The sequence below is a fragment of the Heteronotia binoei genome, chromosome 3 (assembly GCF_032191835.1).
Source record: "Heteronotia binoei isolate CCM8104 ecotype False Entrance Well chromosome 3, APGP_CSIRO_Hbin_v1, whole genome shotgun sequence".
Classification (NCBI taxonomy): Eukaryota; Metazoa; Chordata; class Lepidosauria; order Squamata; family Gekkonidae; genus Heteronotia; species Heteronotia binoei.
Genome location: NC_083225.1, coordinates 160,015,051 through 160,039,685, shown reverse-complemented (window position 1 = coordinate 160,039,685; position 24,635 = coordinate 160,015,051). Strand labels below are relative to the sequence as shown.

The 24,635-nt window shown below is 41.7% G+C and overlaps 1 protein-coding gene across 2 annotated transcripts in view; it reads left to right on the top strand.

Moving 5' to 3' along the window:
- MTUS2 (microtubule associated scaffold protein 2) overlaps positions 1–24,635 on the top strand; it is a 419,757-nt gene that overhangs the window by 334,167 nt on the left and 60,955 nt on the right. For both annotated transcript variants that reach the window (XM_060234733.1, XM_060234732.1), the window contains exon 7: positions 2,803–3,014. In XM_060234733.1, the coding sequence (XP_060090716.1) occupies positions 2,803–3,014 (212 nt within the window). The remainder of the gene's footprint in view (positions 1–2,802; positions 3,015–24,635) is intronic.

Genomic DNA, 24,635 nt, shown 5'->3' with positions numbered 1-24,635 from the left:
AGTTCCCATGTAGGCATGGAGGAGAAGAAGATATTGGATTTATACCCCACCCTCCATGCCCTGAATCTCATAGCAGCTTACAATCTCCTTTACCTCCCCCCCCCAACAGACACCCTGTGAGGTAGGTAAGACTGAGAGAGCTCTTCCAGAAGCTGCCCTTTCAAGGACAGCTCCACAACAGCTATGGCTGACCCAAGACCATTCCAGCAGCTGCAAATGGAGGAGTGGAAAATCAAACCCAGATCTCCCAGATAAGAGTCAACGCACTTAACCAATACACCAAACTAGAGGAAATGATGTCTGATTTGACAACCATTCTAATAGGTGCTGGTTCTTGGTGGAAAGGCATTTGAATGTGCAGCCCATTTCTTACCTGCCACGCTCAAACAAGTCACCACTCGGAAGCACTGCCTGCTAATATCTGTGCACTCCATTGGGTGTTTTATGGTCTGCAATGGTCTTACAGAGAAGATTCATGTGAGAGTTTCAGTGGCATTACCAGGGAAGGGGCATACACTTTCTTAGCAATAGTTCTTTGTTTCCTGCGCATACTTTCCCCTTACTGAAAACAGTAAAAAAGTGCATCTGATCCCATTACTACATAGGCATATCAGTGGTGAAAAATCATCTGCTTCCTATTGGTTATTATTTCTTTTGCTCAGGGCTGTCATTGTTGCAGCTGTCTCTCTTGGCAGTTCTCCTAGTCTCAGCATCAGGAGAGCTGCCACCACTGCTTGGGTAATAAGTACTCCCTTTTTTAAAAAGAAGAAGTATGTCACTGTAAAACTTAGGCATTACATTTCCGCAGTGACTTCTTTCATGTGCAGCAGGGGGAAATACTTAAGGGAGGACTTCGTTGTCATTTGTTACTGAAAAGATTGGGGAGATGGTTAAGTCTGTGGGATGGTGTTTTAAAATATGAATGCGTAGATGTATTAAGTTCTATTCTAGGATAATAACCTAGGAAAAAGCACATTATGAGATTTCTTAATAAGTATCTCTTAGGAATCCTAAGAGCAAAGTTTCTAAAGCCGCTCTTTCAAATGCCACTTCTGCAAAAATTATCCTTGGCATTTTAATGCAGCTTGGACCCTTTTTGTTCTTCCACATCCTCAGATGTATCAAATGATTGCTTTAGGTCAAAGAAGGCCAAATCCTAGGGTTACCAGGTCCAACTCAGGAAATGCATGGGAACCTTGGAGTTGGAGGCTGGAAACTTTGTGGATGGAGCCTGGACACTTCTCATTCCCAAAGAAATAAATACATACATATATACATACAGCAGTGCAGTTCCCCTGAATATAGTCTTCATTTCCTCATCATCTTTTTTGCCTTCAAAAGGTTCCCCAGCAGCTGCACTTCCACTAAATGAAAGTGAACAAACACACACAAAGCAGTAAAATTAACAGTTTGCAAGCCCACACTTTTGTGATCTCACTGGGGCAATGGTAAATCATTTTACTCATGGGAGTTGCTGAATCTAACAATCTGCTGTATTTCAACCAACTTCCTCAGACTAATACAAAACAATGAAAGAATGTAGCAGTTTCCTCCATCCCATAATTAGGTTCTAGTTAACTCTTTGCTCTCTGTTTTACTATACAAAGGACTTCTGAAATGAATGCAGAACAAACAGAAGAACTGTGCTCTCTTCCTCTCTCACCAGGAAGAGCCATGAGGCTCTGCCTGCTCACCCCGCCCCTGCAGCTTTCCTCCAACTGAAATTTAAAGGCACACACAAAGTCCAAAACACAAGCAGTTTGCAGGGTTCTTTTAAGCCTGCCAAAGTTTAAAGGCACATTGTGGCTGCTGGAGTGGGGCTTCCTCGCTGCTGGCCAGCTGGCTGGTGGTGTGAAGGAGCCTGCAAAACCAGGGAATCCCCTGCCTGTCCCTGGGGACTGGCAAGCCTGCCAAATTCACAGGTTTGGGAACCTTAAACCCGGTGGGAAAAGAGGAAGGAGGGAATGGAATTGTACTTTTTCCATTCACTGTACTGAATTTTTCAGGACCACATAGGCGCAGCTGCTGTGGATTTTCTTGTTCTTGAAGTGGCATCCTACTCAGACCTTATCAGCTCCTGCTCAGGCCCATTCCTTCATCATGGTGTCCATCCAGCAGGAAGGGTGTTCCTCTGAGGAAATGAGACCAATTTTTCATCAGTCTTGAGGAAAATGGTGTTCCATTTGTTCATGACAGGACTTGAAAACTGGGATGAAGCTGTCAGTAGTACCTGAGGTTCTGTCTTAATCCTTCCATGATCAAGATGGTCCCAGTGTTTCACAAGATTTCAATAACTTTGCTAGCTTGCTGAAAGTCTATGTGTCTGTGTGTATGTGTTTAAATGCCATCAAATCGCTTAAGGCTTATGGTGACCCTATGAACTGAGGGCCTGAAAAGTCTTATTGTTACTAGCCTTGCTCCAGTCTTGCAAACTGAGGGCCGTGACTTCCTCTGTTGAGTCAATCCATCTAATGTGGGGTTGTCCTCTTTTCCTGTTGCCTTCAACTTTTCCTGCTGAGGATACAGATTTACAAGAACCCAGATGTAATAAAGGGTAATCTGAGAACATGAAAAAGACATCTGATCTGCACTGAAGGATTCATAATAGTATTACATTGTATACCTATTGCTGTGCCATGCAGACTTCCTTCGCTAGAAAAATAAGGTTTTTTTATGGCAGTCTAAATCCTTTCACTTTAAACAAACTCCCTTCCCCATCCCCAACAGAACTATGAAAAAGCTGTGTCTGTATATTCCAAGTGACTGATTACAGCCTTGGGTATTCTTTATTGTTTCTTGCAGGACACCCTAAACAAAGGTCATCCGTTACACGGAATGGATTTTCTACAAAGCCTGATCTGCAGAACCGAGAGGCTGAAAGGCAGTTCATCCAGCAGATGAAGGAGAAGTGTGATGAACAGACCAGGCGGCTCAGCTGTATCCAGGAGGAACTCAGAAGAACTGGCTGCGGCTTTGATGTCTTTGTTATAACCACACAGCATTTCTTTAGGAAGGTAGGACTTCTTTCATTATCAATCTTCTGCACACTCCAGCTGTAGTAACTTAAATCACTACAAGAGCATTTCTCTTCATTTCCCAGTGACCTCTGGGGAGGTACAGCCTCCTGGTTACTGCACAAGATGGGGAGACAAAGAGCACATGAATGTAGATATGAAACTTGGGCTGTGTTTTCATAGGAGGCAAAGCATCAAGACAGAATTTTTCAATTTAAACAGGAGCACCATCAGTCAGGCCAGCCCCTTACCACCCATCTAACACCAGCAGATTCAGTGTGGGTGCATGGCATAATGTGAACAGTACACACATCCAGTGTACATCCAGTGTATATGCATTGGTATACTAACTAATCGAAAGGTGAATCATATAATCTCTGTTCTTTGATATACCTACTATGCAAAATCTGATCTGTAAAGGTAACAAACAGTAGTCTGATGAGATATAGCCTGATCTCATCAGATCTCAGAAGCTAAGCAAGGTGGGTACTTCGATGGAAGACCCTCAAGGAAGAGTTTGCACAAGAAGGCAATAGAAACAACCTTTGCTTAATCACTTGCCTTGAACATCCCATGGGGTTCCAAAAAGTTGGTTGTGACTTGACAGCACTTTATACACACAACCCTCACAAATTAATCATTTCTCAGCAGCCTTGCTGTCTGAGGAAAATGCAGTGAGAGGAGCAGAAGTAGTCAGCAGATGATCTGATTGATGGGCATTTCCAACAGAAGGAGTTAGGCAATGTTCCACATAAGAGTGTCATCCTCATATGCATTTAAGTGCCTAATATTTTTGTTCTGCACCAATCATTCCTGTGTTGTCATGAAATTTCTTGGTTATGGTTTGTACTCCTACAAGTCAGCTTCCTGCATTCATGTCTTAGAAGAGAGGAAGTTCAGTTTTGTAAATAAATGCTCCATAAAAATACCATTACACAAAGGAGGTATAACCTATAGCAGTGGTAATCCTGCACAGACAATATTCTGAGTAAATGTTTTAGGGAGAAGTGTAAGGACACTGAAAATGACTGCAAAACTAAACTGGGCTAACAGTGTGTTCCTGTGCAAAGTTTCTTCAGTCTAACTCAACTGAAAAAAATGTGTTTAGACTGAAGCATTTCCACAAATGATTGCACTTTAAATAGTCTTATGTTTTCAAATTTCTAGCGACCTTTACTTTTATCTCGGAGAGAAGGAAAATGAAAGCTATATTTCTGTCATTTAGGCACACTCATAGATAAAATGTCTGTTAATAAGTTATTATTTGGCATACTCATTAGTAAGAGTCAAACTCTAACCTTGGTTAGCTGTGTTTAGGAGGGCAGCTATGTTGGTCTGAAGCAGCGGAACAAAGTTTGAGTCCAGTGGCAATTTTAGGTCCAACAAAGTTGTATTCAAGATATAAGCTTTTGTATGCACACACACTTCTTCAGATGCAATGAAATGGAAGTTAACAGTCCATACATATAGGTAGAGGGTGAGCAGTATATTAGCATATAGCATAATGAAGATTTTTAATAGATTCAAGAAGCAAACAGGAATAACAATCTTAGTTTATATGGATGCCATTTGTTTGGGTTTAATTTCAGGGTGAAAACACAGTGAAGGAAATAAATGTGTCAAAATTGGATAGGCAGATGTATCCTTAATTATGGAATGCTGAAATTAACAGAGACCCTGACATCACACTCCATCTGTCTCGTCTCAGGCAGGGAAGCAACCTTACAGCATTTTTTTGACTCTGTAAAGCAATTCCCTGTCCTCAGACCAGAGAAATACATTCCAGTCTATGATTCCAAGTTACATTACATTCCACTATTCATTATATTGCATTACAATCTACTATTCTAATCTATTATTCCAAATAAGAAATAAAATAAAGAGGGCATATGGCCCTTCTGGGGGATTGGTGAGAATACAGATATAAGGGCTGAATGAGGTTATTATATGTAGCAACACAAGAAACCAATATTTCTGTTAAGTCCTGGGGGTTACATTGTTCTGAGTGTTGTAATAATTGCAACACAGCAATTTCTCTTTGTAGTCTGTCCCTGAAGTTCCTTTGCAATAAAACAGCTTCCTTGAGGTCACCCATTGAATGTCCTGGAAGGCTGAAGTGTTCTACAAATGTCTTAGACTTGTGATTCTTGATGTCAGGTTTGTATCCCTTTATCCTTTGTTGCAGGATTTGACCTGTTTGCCCTATGTAGTGAACCGCTGGCCATTGTTGGAATTTTATGACATATACAGTGTTAGAAGATGTGCATGTGAATAAGCCTGAGATGGTGGTGTTAGGTCCAGTGATCGTGTTGTCTGGGTGTATGTGGCAGCAAAGTTGGCATCTGGGTTTATTGCAAGCTCTGGTACTAGTTTTGTTAGTCTTTTTTGTCCTCTTGGTTAGCTGTGTGTAGCAAACTTGTCAGAAACTTCTTTGTGTGCTGTCCTTGGTGCTGAAATTGCTGAACGGGAGGCGCACTTGTGAAGTGTAAATGACTGTAGAGGCTAACATGCATCAGCTATTTCATATAGCAAGAAATTGTCAAATCTGTAATATCTTTTTACTGCCAACCAGTGCAAGTTAGATTAGCCTGATAATCAATTAAGAAATTCCAGTATCCCTGTTTCAAACAACAAATTTAAACTGATTGCTGTAATATCTGCGTTAGAAGCAGCAACAGTGACATCTACTGGGGAGGATCATAAAATAACTTCCTACATGATCAGAGAACAGTTTTTCCTGCATTGGTTTTAAGAGGACATGGTAGCACTTCCTCAGCAATCTTTTGTAATGAAATAGAAATAAAACTTTTAGGTGTCACAAGGTTTTTCTTCATTTTTGAATGAAAAGTAAGAGATCTACTGGATTCTTAGATTTAATTTGGATATTATTGCATTTTTAATATAAAGAATGCTTTTAGACCATGCAGGATTTCACTGCCATCTACTGTCAAACCATATTCAAGTCCAAAATAATTTCAGGCTTCACTTTATTCTGAGACAGTTGCTTAAGTTACAGTCACTACTGTATGGCTAAACAGTGGGGGAACACTTATTTACAGAGGTTGCAGGTACCCTCATTGGTCCAAAGAAAAATGGAAAAAAGTAATTTTTTTGTTAAGACCAACCAAAATAGCACAAGCTTTTGAGTGTGCAAGCATTTGAGTTCTGCCAGAACTTGAAGAAAAGCCTGATGAATATTCTGGCAGAACTCAAAAGCTTGCACATATTTTTAATGCTACTTTGGTAGGTACTAATAAAAGGTATTGCATCGCTGCTCATTTTTCATTTATCTACTTGTGGACATTTGTGAGAATCATCTGGAATGGTCACCCACCCTGAGCCTACTTGTGGGGAGGGTGGGATACAAATCTAATCAAATAAATAATTATTTTCATACAATAATTGGCTTTCACTGGATTTTTGACATTCCCAATAACATTAAGGATGCACCTGACTTAGTATTGCTATTTTCTGATTTGAGATCCAAACTGATGCATTCTCATTTTACTTGCTGATAAATTCCTGTTTCTTCCTACCGGGGTCTGTTTCACGTGTGTTTTGCTCCCTCTAGAGGCCAATTAGATATAACACATATTTATGTTCCACATAAAAACCTGTACCGATTTCGCACACAGCTTACCTCACGGTCATGTTCCTTTTCTCTGCACAGCGTCCGTCGGATTTCCCACTATCTGCGCCGGAGTTACAGGAAGTGTCGCGGTTTTCGCATAGCAAAAATAAACCGCTAAAACCCAGTTTACGTTTGCTACGTGAAATCCGTGGCACTTCCTGTAACTCCAGCGCAGATAGTGAGAAATCCGACGGATGCTGTGCAGAGAAGAGGAATGTAACCACGGGGTAAGCTGTGTGCGAAATCGGTTCTGCAGTTTAAATCTGCAGGGAGGTATGATGGAAATAAGCTTGTGTGATATTTAATTAACCACTAGAGGGAGCAAAGTACATGCATATCAGAAACACACACACATGCTCGCGAAGAAAGAGGAACTTACTAGTGAATAAAATGAGAATGCAAAAACCCCCATATTTCTGTCATGTTTTCGAAACAGTGGGTTGGATCCAAAATGAGTCATCTGCATCTGGAAGATGTCTTCTGCTAACAGATGTTTTAAACCCCACACTAGAGTGTGGGTTGCCAAGCCAAACTCAGGAAATATCTCGGGACTTTGGGAGTGGAGCCAGGAGACTTTTCCATTCCCTAAAAATACATTTTTTAAAAAAGCAGTGCAGTTCCCCTGAATACAATCTTCATTTCCTCCTCCTCTTTTTTGCATTCAAGTGGTTCCACAGCAGCTATACTTCCACTAAAATGAAAGTGAACTCTCTCTCCCTCCGTCCCTCTCTCTCTCTCTCTCTCACACACACACAGAGCAGCCAAAATAAACAATTTGCATGCCACACTTTTGTGATCTCCTTGGGGCAATGGTATAGATAGCTTTACTCACCAAAGTTGCTGAATGTAATAATCTGCTGCATTTCAACCAGTTTATGGAGAGAGAGGTCTAGGGGGTGGAGTTTTCTTCTTTACTATCCCTTTTACTATGTAAACAATTTCTGAAAGGAATGCAAAACAAACAGAGGGATTTGGCTCTTTCACTTCCTCTTTCTCTCACGCATGTGGCTCTTCCTGGAGAGCCAGTTTGATGTAGTGGTTAAGTGTGCGGACTCTTATCTGGGAGAACCAGGTTTAATTCCCCACTCCTCCACTTGCAGCTGCTGGAATGGCCTTAGGTCAACCATAGCTATCACAGGAGTTGTACTTGAAAGGGCAGCTTCTGGGAGTGCCCTCTCAACCCCACCCACCTCAGAGGGTGTCTGTTGTGGTGGGAGAAGATATAGGAGATTATAAGCCGCTCTGAGTCTCTGATCCAGAGAGAAGGGTGGGGTATAAATCTGCAGTCTTCTTCTTCTTGCCTCCCCCACAGCTTTAGTCTTGCTGAGATTTAAAGGCGCACACACACACACCTTTCAAAACAGAAGCAGTTGCAAGCTTCTGAACCTTCCTGAGATTTAAAGGCACATCTTGGCTGTTGGAGTGGGTCTTCCCCCCACTGACCACCTGGCTTGAGGTGCAGAGGAGCCTGCAAAACCAGGGAATCCCCCGCCTGGACCTGGGGACTGGCAAGCCTAATAGAGTGGTGTACCAAAAAATAAGGAAGTTAAATCCAGAGATGTTCTTCCACTTGTTCAAGAGATCGTGCGATTGTGCACCTGTCCCTATGAACCTAAGGTGGAAAACCTATCGATTCTGGACTACATAAACTCTTGAACAAGTATTTAAAAACAGAACTAATGGCTGTTTACCTCCTACTTGCACTTCTTTGGATCAAGCCCTTTACAGTGGCAATTAGTTGCATTGCATATTAGAGTTCTTAAAGTGGTCATTACTCCACTTTCATTTGTGCACAACCCAAAAGTTACTGTTAAGACTTAGAAACTGATGAACTGGTTTTTCAGCTTTTAGTACTGACCCTAAACTCTTGAATGAATAGTTGTATTATGCCAGCATGTGCCTGTAGACATGATTCGTTGGAAATTCTTTGGGGAGGGGGTTACAGAAGGCTTCTGGGAAAGGTTAAGGTAGGGAAATCAGCTTCCACCAGCAGAATGTTGATGAGATCCAGTCCAATGTCACTAGAAAGCCAGTGTCATGTAGTGGTTAAAGTGCTTGATTGGAGAGACCTCTGTTCAAATCCCTGTTCAGCCATGAAGCAACCTGGGTAATCCTGAGTCAGTCAACCTGCAGCCTTCCAAACTCACATGGAGAGAATGAGAGAATTGTTTCCTTTGCCTTGCGTTTCTGCTCTATAGTGTTATTCTTTACCCCATTTGTTAAAACAACAGAGTTGTTAAGTGTAGGGTTGTTAAGAAATATAGAGTAGTACCTTGGTAGTGGGAGACATTTGCAGCTATCGAAGTCTGAGGCAGCCGATCCCCCTCCCTCCCTCCCTCCCTCCCTCCCTCCCTCCCTCCCTTCCTTCCTCCCTCCCTCCCTCCCTTCCTTCCTTCCTTCCTTCCTTCCTTCCTTCCTTCCTTCCTTCCTTCCTTCCTTCCTTCCTTCCTTCTTTCTGGGGGTGCATTGTCCTTCTGTTCCCAGGTGGATGGGTGAAGGATCCAGGTCAGTGTTTGTACTTCTAAGTGTTCTAGGGCAATATGTTACCATAGAGTTTGTTCTCTCCCTTGTCTGTTTGTGCAAGTGACCTTTATTGGAGTTTCCTAGGCCAAATTCCCCACACACATTCCACATAAGTGTACATGATGTGGAATCAGAGAGCTGTAGCTCCAGACTGCTCACCCAGGCACCTGAGATATGGGAATCCTGGCTGGGGTTTATATAGTGGTTAAGAGAACGTTGATTGGTTTCAGGTATCCTGAGTTGCACTCTGGCTGTGTAAGCATGGTGGAAAGTAGGTGGGGGAGGGGAGGGGCTTCTTTCTTTAATTCAATAGCAGCATTTGTTCTTATGCTCAAACTTTGAGTAGCAAAACTTAATTTACATCAGTGGAAGGATCTGGGTAGAGGCAATTTGGGTTACTGACTAAGCCCTGCTCTTTTCCTGCTTGCCTTAGGATGGTATTGCCCATTTGTGGACATCCAGCCGTTGTTTATTGATGGTGTTATGGTAGAACAGGTGACAGAATGGAAGTTTCTGGGAATTACCATGAAACAGGATCTAACATGTGGGGCAAATACTTTAGCTCTAGAGAAAAAGGCCCAGCAACGACTATACTACTTAAGACTCTTAAGATCACTACAATTGTCAGGGAGTCTGCTGGTTGCCTTTTATCGTAGTTCCATTGAGAGCATTTTATCTTATTGCCTCTGCGTGTGGTTTGGGAGCTGCACGGAAGCAGAGAGAAGGGTGCTCCAAAGAGTGACGAGAAGAGCACAAAAGATTTGTGGATGTTCTCTCCCCTCATTGGTGGATCTGTATAATATGGGATGTAAAAGGAAGATACAAATGATCCTAAGGGACCCTTCACATCTGGGCCATTTGCTATTTGAGATCTTACCGTCAGGTAGATGATATAGAGTGTTGAAGGCTAGGACAAACAGATTTAAGGACAGTTTCTATCCAAGTGCTGTGGTTAGGCTAAATGCAGGGTTATGAAGGATTATCTGTTTTAGATGTATTTAAATGGTTTTAATGGTTTAAATGGTTTTAGATGTATTTAAATGGTATGAATATGAATATGTGTGTTTGATGTGTTGGTATGTTTTGTGGAAGAGCACCTCATTTTGTTGCTTTCTTTTTGTTGAGAACAATGACAATAAATTTATCTATCTATCTATCTATCTATCTATCTATCTATCTATCTATCTATCTATCTATCTATCTATCTATCTATCTATCTTGTGGCCCCTACACCGGCACCTCCTTCCTTGGAGGTTTTTAAACAAAGGCTAGATGGCCATCTGACAGCAATGCTGATCCTGTGAATTTACGGAGAGGTATTTGTGAATTTCCTGCATTGTGCAGAGGGTTGGACTAGATGACCCTACAGGTACCTTCCAGCTCTATGATTCTAAGGTAATGTCAGCACAGTGTCATCCAGTTGCTATGTTATGTCCCTGAGTTATGTTGGCATGATCCTTAGCTGCTATGCTGCATTATACTGACTGGCTTTACAATTGTACTATTAATCTTCCAGCTACCCAGACCAGCCTCATTCTCTGATGGTTTCAGTAAATTCTGCACTTCATTTGGTAATGACATTTCTTTTAACAGTGTTTTGTTTAATGTAGTTTTATACTGCAGTTTTAATTTCTTAGTCTTTCTCATGGTCAAAGAGTTCCATTATGCAATGATAAATTTTATTATTCCCTGGGATTTTACTGTCCTGTATTATACCTGCATAAGTAATTTTTTTTCCACCTTCTGTACAAACCTGGCTGCTGGCTTAACACTTCCTGCCTGTTTGTTTAGACTTGCCCATAGTCTTCAGATGGTATTCCTCACTAGATTCCTCTGCTAAATTACATGGGTGAAACGATCTGCTTATACCTGCAGCTGATAAACAGAATCCTGGGGTGTATTCCATTAGCAGATGCTACACTAGCTGTGGATTTTTGAGCATTATTTGAAATGCTGATATTACAGAGGCAGACAACTCCAAACAGTCTTCTCTCTCAGGGACAGCATGGTAGAGTTTGACAGCATGACATTGAAAAGATTATTTTAACCCCAAGAAGAAAGCAACCAATAAAATCATACCAAACAGGTTAGTATTAACAGGGCTTTTTTTGTAGCAGGAACTCCTTTGCATATTAGGCCACACAACCCTGATGTAGCCAATCCTCCAAGAGGTTACAGTAGGCCTTGTAAGAAAAGCCCTGTAAATTCTTTGAGGATTGGCTACATCAGGGGTGTGTGGCCTAATATGCAAAGGAGTTCCTGCTACAAAAAAAGCCCTGAGTATTAATAATGTATCCAAGTGGACTCTTTCTGGATTCAGTCAACTCACTACATTTACATGCAAGGGCTAATCTGCATTCTACATGCAAGTATTCCATGTACATGAACCCCCCTAGCAGTGCAAATAACACCCCCTTGGGCTGTTTGGGCTTGGAAAAATAACTCGGGGGGAAACTGAAGCCCTCCTCCATTGCTGTAATTCCAATCCAAATAAATCCCCTGTGGCACGTTGGGATTGAGTTCCCATGGAAAACTTGCAGGCTGCTAATCCCAGTGGTGACCACAATTTAAAGGTAACATCTAGTTCAGGCCTTTTTTATTTAGATTTATATGCCTCTGTTACTTCCAGCTCCTACTTCCCACTGCTTCAAGGTTCTCCATAATCTCCAGACATAATGTCCATCTACAGCTCCAGCCTCATCCGATGTTGGCGTACATTTAGGCAGATGATCACAATGAATGGAAATATTAAAATAGCAGCCATTTTTCAATTATGAAGTGAAAAGAATGGCATTACAAGGACCCAATTTTATGCATGTGATGGAACAGTGAGTTAGCTGGGCTTGCTTTCAAATAAGCATCTACTAATGATCAGGATGTAGATGACAAATGGACACATGAAACTGCCTTATACTGAGGGCAAAACTAGATGATATGGTAACCCTGAGGACAACCCGGTTTGGAAAATGGAGCAAGGGGAGACTGAAGCTCCTCCCCCCATGCCATGGTCCTACATGGTATTTTTAAAGCAAGAGAATTCCTGCAACACAGTGACTGTGATGTCCCCAAGAATGCCATATTATCTGATTCAGGGCTTTTTTTGTAGCAGGAACTCCTTTGCATACTAGGCCACACACCCCTGGTGTAAGCAATCCTCCAAGAGCTTACAGGTCTCTTAGCACAGGGTGCACTGTAAGCTCCAGGTGGGTCGGCTACATCAGGGGTGTGTGGCCTAATATGCAAAGGAGCTCCTGCTACAAAAAAAAAAAAAAAGCCCTGGTCTGGTTGCTCTGAGTCAGATAATTGGTCTTTCTCAGCATTCCTTTTGAACTGCAGCAGCTCTCAGGGGGTTTTAGGTGGAGATTATTCACATCACCTGCTACCTGATCTTGTGAACTAGAGATGTTAGGGATTGAACCTGGGGCCTTCTGCATTCCAAGCAGATGCTCTTCCATTGAGCCATGGCTCTGTCTTTCATATGGGTTTTCAAACGCTGCCAATTACACTTTGGTATGCGAGCCAGAGGCCTTCCCCTCCATTGTCCTGCTGTGCACAAACTGTTGTTGCTTCTGGCGCAGCAGGCATGATGTGGCTTGTGTTCGAAGAAATACAGAAATCATACCGCTAGGTTTGTGCAAATCGAGGGCTCAGGAATAGGCAGAGGCTGCAATCTTGCACCAGTGCAGACCCAAAAACCAGGTCAGAGATTAAAACAAGCCAGTTAAAGTCATGTTCCTCCTATGTTGTAGCTTCTCTTTTCCCCTCTTCTAAACACCTGGTGGTCAATTTCAGACTGAGGTAATTAGCTTTTAATTAGCACTGATTACATTTGAACCATTTTCTGTCTGCCAGCCTTGAAAACTGCTAGCTTGTCCAATTAGGCAGAACAGGGGCATCCCCCTGCTGTCACCCAAAAGAGGGAGACACACACGCAGACACGCACACACACACAGAGAGATGGTTCTCACTGAGCAATTAACTTATTGACTCATTCCCAGTCTTATGGCAGAGGACCAGGATCTGCCATTTAGCTATTATGTATGTTGCAGGTCGTGCAGAGAGGAATATGAAATGTTTGCTTGATGTTCAGTGCACCAACGTTGCAATCCTGAGGTCGCTTTCCGTGCAGGAAGCCTCATTGAATAACATGGGACGTACATTTGAGCATCCTCAGTGCAAAGCAGCTTTTCTTTCTCTGCCTGATAAATAATAAGAGCATGTGTGAGATAGTTCTTTGTAGAAAATAACTAGTGAAAAGTGTGTTAGGATTTCCTAGATTTTTTTAAACCAAAAGTAGCAAGATATTTTCTATCTCTTTCTCCCAGACTATAACCAAAATGAGCTAAATAAACATTCTATCTTTTTTTGTATTTTGTGTATGTGTGTGTGGAGGATATTCAGAGAGGTGGCAGAATAGAGCCTATCCTGTCCTCCTGACTTGGTATTTCAAGGAAGTCTTTCATCCAATTACTAACCACAGTTGACCCTGTTTAGCTTCCGAGATCTGATGAGATCAGGCTTGCCTGCGCTGTCCAGGTCAGGGCATTCTTTCTTGATTGATTGATCCTTGTTTTCTCCCTATTATAGTCTTACATTTCCATTGTGACTCATAAACAAATTGCTCATAAATAACAGTTTTTACATGGCATCTTCACTGTCATCACAACTATTACCCCACAGTATAGTTTCATTGTGATCAATATCAGAAGTGATGCAGATGTACAGAACCAGCATATGGTGAAGCATTTCCTGGATTGTACCACTTCAGATTTCAAGTGCATCTTTATCTGTGTGATTACTTCTGTGTTGTTTTTTTAAAATAAGCTTCCCTGTATGTGTAAAGCAAACATGTTAAAATGAAGTTGGGGGAGGGCTGACTCTATCCCTTTATCACAATAATTCTCATTTATTTATAGCTGTAGGTTGATGAATGAAAATATGATGCCACCCACAGAATGCTTGATTAACAATATTGTTACAATATAGATGGCAACACAGTCTTTTTGTATTTTTGTATTTCTATGTATGCGTGTGTGTATGCACCTGGAAGTCATGGTGACTGCTGGTGACTGACTCCTACTGAGGCATGGAGGATATTCAGAGGGGTGGCTGAATAAATCCTGCCCCTGCTGTCCTAACCTGGTATTCCAGGGAAGTCTCCCATCCAAGTGCTTGTGATGGCAACACAATCTTGACAGTTTTCAACTCAACATAAAAAGCACTTTTCTGTTTCCAAGATAGGAAGCCAGTATGCATAATGGTCTGGCTTAATTTGAAATGTACTCAAATACCATTGTTAAATTACATGGAAGTTTTAAAAGTTTTGTGGTTGTATGAATAACGAAATGAATAATGAAAACACCATAATGATGGGTCTTTGAGGCTTCCTTCCACATATGTGCTTGCACTCAACTCTACGTGTACAGGAAAGGGTGGATTGTGCCCCCCACCCAAATTAATTGTATCTTGAGTTAAAGCCCAACTGAGTTAACAATGTAAAGATTCTTGTGAACTAAGGAGAAATTTCTACACTTACTTTAAAAAAAATGCTTATAATGACACAGGGGACAAATTCCCAGTGAAAAATTGGACTGCTCCTTCTCTTATAATTGGCTCATATCATTGACTTGCACTCCAGTAAATTAAGACCAGCAGCAGCAGCAGCAAAAAGCCAACTTGGGACCCCCAAAGTACAGGGAATTCCTGGCTGATCTTCAACTAAGAAGCTCAGTCGGCAGAAAATGGTACGCTGTGCACACACAATTTCATTGATTAGGTTTCTTTCGCTGCTGATAAGGCCAATTTGGAATTATTTGAAATGTCATTACTTAACCATCCTATTTCCCACTACAGTTTATTCCACTGAAATAACATTAGCATGTTTAATTTAATTATGGGGAGATGGGAATAGGAGGTTGCCTGCTTAGCAATTTGATTATAGCCTGGTGTTATAGATCTGGCCCTGTTAAGCATGACGAAGCAGCTAGTCTGACAAATTTAGCCTGCAAATAGATAACCTGCTGATGGAAGAGTGTAGAGGGAATGATTTCTGAACAGGAGGAGGCATGACAGAGCACATGCTTTGCATACATCAGCAAGGGAACTGAAAAAGCTCTCTGCTTGAAATCTAGGCCATTTACACACAGATTATCTGCTCCAGGTTCACTGCTCTTGGGGAGCGGGGGGGGGGTGTTCCTACTTCCCCACAGTGCATTTGTGCACTGTGTAGTGCATTTGGGCATTTCTTCAGCTTTTGTCCAGCCATTCCTAAAAATGCTTTCCTGCAAAGTTAGGGGAAAGATCACAGCAAGCCCTGGATGGCTGCCATGTGGGTGAGGTTTGGATTTTCCCATCCATATGTCAAGCATTTTCCCTGCCACTGTTGCTGTGGCAGCTATATCCTCTACCTTACTACTGGGTGGGGGGAGAGCTTTTTGTTTGTTGTTTCTAGATATGCACTTGAATAATATTTTGTTGGTATATCATTATGTATATAACAAGTGCTCTGAACTCTTAGCTGTTTTTTTAAAAGTAAGTCTGTATCTCCACAGAAGAGATATAAGGGGAAAGAAATGGATACATGAAACTGTCTTATACTAAATCAGACCTTTGGTCCATCTCAGTCAGTATTGTCTACTCAGTCTGGCAGCAGCTCTCCGAGGTCTTTTACATCACCTACAAACTGATCCTTTCAACTGGAGATCCTGGGGATTGAACCTGGGACCTTTCACAGGCCAAGCAGCTGCTCTACCACTGAGCCATTTATGGCACCTCCCAAATACCAGATATCTCTGCCTCAGAAGGAGCCAGAATTCAGAGATGTTGTTGCACATGGTATATCAATATAACAATATTCAGTTGCCAGTTTTTTAAAAAAATGAAAAAGCTCCAGTGGCCCAGGGGAAAGGGGGTGGCCACTTCCAGGCCCTGCCATATGAAAGCCGCACTACATCAGCAACAGAAACCACACAAGCCTATCCTTGTGTAGAGACCACCCTATAATCAAGATAAGCAGTACTTGGGCATATGCCAGCTCTGCACACAGATGTTCAACTTTAGTGCCTCAACTGTAGGGAGGCATGTTCTGTGTACCTTCCTCACACTTATTCTTGCCCTGTTTCTTCAGTGGTCCCCACTCCTGACCCCAGCTGGAGGCTTGATCCTATAGGACTGGGGAAACCAACTTTTGGGATGTCAGCCATCCTTACAAATATCTTTCCCCTTTACAAGAATTTGTGTTCAATGGAGGGAAGAATGGTTTTGTCCATGCTGCTATATCGTGAATGAAGCTGATTGGCCATAGGTTCAGGACTAACAAAAAGTCAGTACTACTTAGTACAGTTCACTTATGGAATTCAGTGCCATAAATAGTATTGATTGGGTTGCATCCATAGGCTACATTCAGATGTATTGACCAAAAAGCATTAAACAGAGCTTTTTCGGGTGCAAACACAACTTGTTGTGCTGACTTTTCACTTCTCCAGCCTCTTTCTTCCTCTATCAAATGAAACTTTTTTATTTTAATTTCTTTCTTGCAAAAATATAAAAAAAAATGAGAGGACATTAAAATCTAGCCACTAAATAAAGTTTAAAAGAGTGGGGAGAAAGAAAATGCATAGAGACAAAGAAGTCCATTGATTTCCTAGGGTTACCTAGTTTCTCTGCTACTGGCAGGGGATGGGGGTGGGGCGGTGTAGAGTTGCTGGATCCAGTTTGGAAATCACCTGGAGATTTGGGGATGGAGCCTGAGTAGGATAAGGACCTCAGTGGGGTGCAATACCATAGAGTCCATTGGCCAAAGGATTCCTTTTCTCCAGGGAAACTGATCTCTGTAGTCTGGAGATGAGTTGTAATTCCAGGGTATCCCCAGGTCCCACCTGGAGGCTGGCTTCCCTATATCAGGTGGACTTTTATCTTTCTAGTATTATAACAGAAGTCTTTTAGCTGTAGCATGGGCACAGAGAGTCCATTTCCATTGACCATTGGTTAGTCTCCAATTATTTTTATCAAGCTCCAGTTTGCAATGATGTCTGAGTACAGGGGTCTCAGCAAAGTGGACCTTGTTTTCTCACATAAAGTTAGGTTTCTAAACTGTGATATAATGCTGGATTTGAATCCTGATTTGTGGGGTGCAAATAAGCCCCTGTTCATCCAGGCATTTTCATTCAGATGTCACAGTTAATTGGAGCTTGATTAGATTGGGACATTTTCAGTTAAGGTCTGTTGAGGATGGAGGGGGGAGGAGCAAAGGAAGCATGGATGCATCACAAAAAAGCTGAGCTATGTGCATGAGGCTGATACACCCTTGTTTAATCTTCTTATCGTGACATCAGAATACAAACAACAATTTGCTTTTGTTAGGACAATTCTCTCTAATGTGGTACTTCCTAGCCAGCACCTAACTGCTTGTTGAGTTGTGGTCTTTCTTCAAAAGGTTTTTTAAAAGAAGAAAAGAAGAGGATGCTTCAGGCTGCTCCCTACCATCTGGCAGACTAGTAAAGCATCATGCTTCTCCCAGGCAAGACCATCACAGCCATGTGACAGCATGGTCTTAAACACAAACTTTTAAAAGTTCTTGCACTTGGAAATCTCTCTGTATGATCACACAGGAAACACACCCTCCATAGTTCCCTCTATGCTGTGCTAGGGGGTACTGGCACACAATATTTTAATAGGCAGCTCAGGCATTTCTGCCTCAGCCCACAAGGTTTTTTTCCCCATCCCTTGGAAACTATGGAGGATGGGGACATCTTCTGAGGTGCAGGGAATTGGACCTCCTGGTCCAATCTTTTTGAAACTTGGAGAGGTTTTTGAGGAGAGGCACCAGCAGCTATGCTGCAAATCTGGTGCCTCTACATAAAAAAACAGCCCCCCCCCTGTAGTCCCAAATACCCCCAGATTGATTCTCCATTATAGCCTATGGGACCCATTGACTATAATGGTCCCCATAAGCTACAACGGAGCTGGAAAAATGATTTTTCTGCACAACCCTATTATGCTTTTCAGTATGATTTGTAAACTGCCTTGAGTCACAGGGGAAAGTGACGTATAAATTTTGGCAGGTTAATAACATTTAGGCAACTTCCTGTTATGTTCGGAAGGGTACTGACAGTGACTGTTCCTCCTCTGTTATATTTGACCTGTAATGTTGGTTGCCATATTTCACAACAAGAAAAAAAGTAGACTGCACACCCCCAACCCAAGTGCTGGTATGTTTTCCAAGGATCAGCACAGGGCACCAGACTGAAGTCAGGTCTACCAATATAGTGGAAAGGGATGGGTAGGCCTATTCTCTGGAGTCCAGGTCTACCAATATAGGGTGTGTGAAATTTGACTTGATTCTGTTTTCTCTTACAATGTTTAAATTATTCTTAAATTATAGTTTACATATAATTTAAAAGAATTTATTCAGAGATTTGTACAAGGCTATGTAAGTAATCTTTTAGAAAACTAATTTGCACGATAGTCAAATGTAGACTCTCTCACAGTCTTTAGTGTTACTAGCTTTTTTCACTCATGAGGTAGAATTTCTGCTCACAACACTGTGGCACTTAGAGGGAACACTGACACACTGTCTTTTGTTTGGAAACTGAAACCGCCAGAGAGAATCCAACCTTTCCTCTGCCCCTTCAGTTAGGAAGTACTTTGGAAAGGCCCTAGATATTTGCCTTTGTGCCTGAAGGGAGCACCTGTTTGGAAGCAGGATACTTGTACAATAGGAGGAAGCTTGGCTTGGCAGCCGTTTAGTGATTGTGCCTGCCTATGGCAGTTATGCAGTAGACTGCCCCCCCACCCCACGTTTCTCAGCTTCTGAAAGTACCTGTAGGCTTGACAAGGTTTATTTTCGTATTTAAAACTTTTGTTAGCCACCTTTCTTCCTTATGGAGCTCAAATAAAATACACAAAAACAGGGCTTTTTTGTACCAGGACCTCCTTTGCATATTAGGCCACATACCCGGAATGTAGCCAGTCCTCCAAGAGCTTTCAGGGCTCTTAGTGCAGGGCCTTCTGTAAACTCCAATATGCAAAGGAGTTCCTGCTGCAAAAAACCCCTCTGCATAACAACATTTTAAAAATTTAAAATCACAGTATTTATTTATTTATAACATTTTGGGGTGCCAGCATAGAGGGATAAGTTTCTGGGTGGCAGACATCCTTCTGAAGATACCTTCTGTCAAAGGAAGACAGTTCAGTTATCAGAAGCTATTCATTGGATCCAATCCATGGTTTAGGTGAACAAGTCAAATTTTGGGTGGATAGGTCTATCAGTGGCTGTTTGAAATAACCAGATTGTCTGTCTTTTTGAAACTATATTATTTACTTCTCAATCCAGAACAGTTCTCCAAGCAGAGAAAAATCAATTTAAAACCATTTTTAAAAGATAATTGTAATAGAAATGCAGTAAATCAAACTAATAACTGAATCAGATGCTTTTTCCCTACAAGTAGGAAAAAAATAAGATGCTGCTCAGATAAAATCCCATTGCACATAAAAGATTAAGCCTTTGCCTGTGTAAAACGTTTCAACAGTATGCCCAAATGTGTTTAGCCTTTGGATCTGGCAAAACTCAGATAATATCATATATCTAATTACGAACCATGCCACAGAGAATATGATCAATAGATTCACAAAATAGGATAGATAGGGGAGGGGTTTTCTGCAAACCAGAGCAACATATCAGTTTTGCAGAAAAAACAGAAATTAAAAAATCAGGGGATTAAAACTCCCCCCAATAATAGAAACAGTGCCTGCAGCATTAAGAAAAGAATGCCTGCTGGGCTCTCGGTGGCCATATTAGAGGCTCTTAGTTAACCACAACAGTATTGCCGAGCCTTCTGATCCTTGCCGAAGGAAAAGATCTCGAACCCTCCCTGTCGTGTCCTCAGGTGGGTGGGTTGGCCATTTGACAGACACACAGACAACCTTTATTGGCATATCAAAGATAAAGGTACATTAAAAGTTTAAAATATGTTGAAAGAACAAAGTAAGGAATAAACAAAATACATCAGTTAATAGCTTCTCTAGTTTGAGTTGCAAACTGAAGGAAACAGGTGATATTAGAGGTTATAAGAGGGTTATAACCAGAAGGTAGCTGCTGGACTGTAACTCTGTCAGGAAGGCCACACCATGTACAAAGAAGGGGGTTCAAAAAAATTTCTTGGAACTTAATGTAAAATTGACAAATTAATAAAACATGAGAAACTGATTCAGTAGCTCCCAAACTACAGGGGCATCGTCTAAGTTCATAGGGATTCTTTTGACATTTTCTGGAGAAGATGGGCAGTGGCAGTACATTAAATCTGAGATTGGCCATTTAACATACAGGGAAATTTCCCAGTGGGCCATTGCACTCAAGGGCTTCTGGAAGCTAAGCCCAGCACCCAGGCCAGCACCTCAGGGGCTACTTGGCCTTCATTGGTTATCAGCATTCACCAGTTATCTTTTTTTGCACTCCTGCCATTTTTTGGCACAAGGCAAAGAGTGAGCCAATGCCCATTGTTGATGTCACTGAGTTCAGTGGACTCTGAAGTGCTGGCTTGTAGCAGTGCAGGGATCACTCAGCTAGACTTGCTCCAGGACTGTTTTCACTTCCCATTCCTTTCTTGTCCTCAGATGGACAAAGACTCAGTGGGGTTGGACCCAGTGGCAACTACCAGAGACTACCTACACAACTTGGTCCAACAGCCAGCAGCCGTTGTCCACCTGGGGCTGGCAGCCACCACACAACTGGGCTCAGGGGCAGGACTCACTGCATCACTGGACTGGCTGGTGGCAGCCAGCATGCTATTGGGCCACATCCAGCTCCCTATCACTATCCTTGGTGCCAGGCTTCTGGAGAAGGTGTCCTTGTCCCTTTGTGTGCTTTCATTGTAAAGTCCATGTATAAATTTGTCTCTTGATACATCATTAACTGAGGAAAACCTGACTTTCAGACATGCAAATTGGAGCTGCAGTGAAAACAGCCGCTAGGGAAGCAGCCTCATTTCCCAGGTAGCCCAGCCTAGACTTTTTTGAGAATATGTTTGACTTTCAGTTCCCAGGCAGTGCAGCATGTTTTCTGTAGAAGCCAGATGGGCTACCAGTGGATTGGGAACAAAGAAGGGGAGGGAGGGTGGAGATTAGTAGGCTCTGAAGACATGGGAAATGCATCCCTTCATGTGCTTACAAGAGGGTGATCACCAAAAATGCAGGATGGCCAACGGGAGAGAACAGTAAATTAAACCCCCTCACAATTTCACATTCATATGACCCAGTTCAAATGGTTCAAAGTGAAGGGGAGCAACTAGCCCTTGAAAACCAGGATCGAGATATCCCAGGATAACAAGGGGGGACACCAGGTCTGCCATGGGTTAGTATAAAAGCAAAAATTGATCCGGGATAACTTCAGGGGTGACCATGAATTCAGTATAAAAGTGAATTCCAGAACATTATGCCAATAAAGGTTTTGGAATTGGAATTGGAATTCCAAAACCAGGACTTGAAATAAGACAATGGCTCAGTGTGAAATGTCCCTTTGTGTATTTGGGATTATGAAATAAGCATTTGGAAATACTTGGGATATTCTGAATATGGCATTATTTGGTGAATTCTGGATACTTCCAAATCCAAATTGGGCATATCCGTGTGAAACAAAAGAACAAGGGACATTGCATGACACTCAGAATATTTCCATTTGTCTGTACATGCACAGCAAAGTATAATGGATGGATCAATGCTTGTGTTCTCCTAGTGGAAGGACATCTTCTCCCTCTGCGCTAGTGTAAAGTGCCATAAAGTCACAGTTGATGTATGGTGACTCCATAAGCCTTAGGACAGGAGATGTTGGGAAGTGGTTTACCATTGCCTGCCTAAGCACAGCAACCCTGGACTTCCTTGGTGGTCTCCCATCCAAGTATTAACCAGGGCCGATCCTGCTTAGCTTCTGAGATGAGATCACTGCATGCCATCCCTGGATGTCTTGGGGGACTAGCAGGAAAGAAAGGGAGCAAGATTCCTTTATGTGATATTTTATTCCAACCCAATATTGCAACACAGAATATAGAATTGCTTATCGGTATGCTGCTTTAGCATTTCCCTCCTTTTCTTTACTTCTTGAACTGGTCCCCTCTCTCCTTCTTTCTGGCTTGTACCAGTGGAACTGGTAGTTAGCTTTATCACTTCTTAGGATTTTGAACTGTTATATCTTTGGCCCAAATTTCAGCTTTCTGTCCACTAAACCACAGCAACAGAATTGTTGAAGAGAAGTCAAATAGGTACCACCATTTATTTTCCTGATCTTTTCTTCTTCTCTTTCTCCTTTGTTCCCTCCTTTTTGACATATCACTGTTAGGCCGCATTATTTTCAAAGGAGGAGGGCTAATTAATGGCCAGGAACCCATTCTGCAAGGCCTTGCAGAAGCTTCTGGTGTGCAGTTTTTTTTCCTAGTGAACCACACTGTGTATGATCATCCTGCATGGAATTTAGCCAAGTTTATAATTTAATACATTGAGCCTCTCTCCAGATGGTGTCACAGATGATACTATTGTTATTGGAAAGAAAATTGGGGTCACCTGCTATATTTGACTAGATGACACTTTCAGAATGATGTTTTTACAAGTGTTTTTTGCAATATGCTAGGCATTTTTGTCATCTGGACATCTGAATTGTTGGTCTTTTTCAGAGTAATGGAAGATGAAATTTTCTATATGTATTTTCTCCGCAGCATATTAGTACAGTTCTGCTGCTAGACACCAATCTTGGCTGCAATGGCCTTACTAGTCTTGGACATATGATACAGCTTCAGTTTTAAATCTTAAGGGCTAGATTTCAAGTCATTGTGCATAATGAACTTTTTAGAAAAGCCATAAAGATGGATTTGGTGTGCTGTGTGTGGCCTATAGTTCCTGTTAGTGTAGGGCCTTTTATCTATAATATAGCAGCATACAAAAATCACCAGTGTAAAGCAGTCTGTTCCTGTGTACATCCTCTGGCCACTCTCTGTGACCACTGGCTGGATATCCAGATGGTCATCATTATAATTAACTTAAAAGTGGAAGTAGAAATGGCAGAACAAGTTGAAATGGGAGGAGTGAGTGTTTTAAGAAACTACTAGTGAGAGCTGCCCCTGTGGTTTCATTTTTTGCTTTTTCTGACTGAACTCCTTTCTCCAAGGACAGGGGGGAAAAAATCTCAGTCAATGGTTTGATAATTAAATTGTAAAACTAAACAACATGGTTGGATGGCTCAGATGTTGAAACAAACCATAGTTCAGTTAAAGTACAATTGGGAAATCATGTTTTATCTTGACATCTGAACCACGCCACTATGTTCATCTTAAACATTATAGATGCAGCCACTTTTCTATAAATGATCAGTGGAACTGAAAAGAGCTGTTTCTTGTATTGCATGCCATGTAAGTAATATCCACAGTTTTTAAAGGATGCATCAAAAGCTAAAAGGTGGTCATAGCATCACTTGCGGAAGCGTCTGTAGCTTTCTGTGGGTTCCGTCCTAATCCCATTTGATTAGTGAGATCTACAGAGCGTCTCTTTCACTCAGAGGCATCAACATGGATATGGTTGCTTAAGGGCTTAAGATGTTTATAACTCACCCAGCAATGTTATCATTGACCTTTAGAAATTACTTTTACTGGGTACTAGAAATTTCACATTTGCAGGACGAGAAGGATGCCATTTCTTTAGACTGTTAATTTTAACAAAATGACATCTTTGTTGTGCATGTCAGTGGTATGGCGTGTCAGAATGGCCCAGGGGAGCTTGAGTAATGGACAGAGGGCAAGGAAGGAGTTCAGAATGGCTGTATGTGCTGGCGTCAGTTCATTACAGTATATAGCATGTCACACATGGCATTACCAAGGAGCATGAATACCTTGTCCAAAAATCTTTTCATTGGAAATTCACATCCAATACTTGCAGAGAAACAAATTAATAACATAGTGGTCCGTAATGCTCTTTATTCCACATACTGACAGGCCAGTAACATAAAAATGGAATTGATTAGTATAATAAAAAAGAATGGCAGTGCTACAAAAAAAAATTCCAATTACAAGTCCTTTCTTCTCATATGAATGCATCATTAATCAAATGGAGCTGACTGGCAAAACTGTCCTTCTGACAAAAACAGATATCCACTATGCTTATTTGCATGTAAGTCCCATGGAATTCAGTGAGGCTTACTCTCAAGTAAATGTCTATAAGATTGCAGCTGTAATATCACAAAAGAAAAAAAAAACAATTATGCACTCTTCACTTCCCAAAAGAATGGGGCAGCACTGAAGGATTCAGTTGCCTTCAGGTAAAAAACACCAAGGGTGTTTTAATTATAGTTAGGTTTCATTTTCAACTACAGAAGCAGGTCTTACTAGACGCAAGCAGGCTCCTGAATCAGGCAGCTAAACTGTTCATCCTTCATCATATTCATAGACATCCATTGTTGCAATGGTTTGTGCTCCAATTTTAGCTAACTC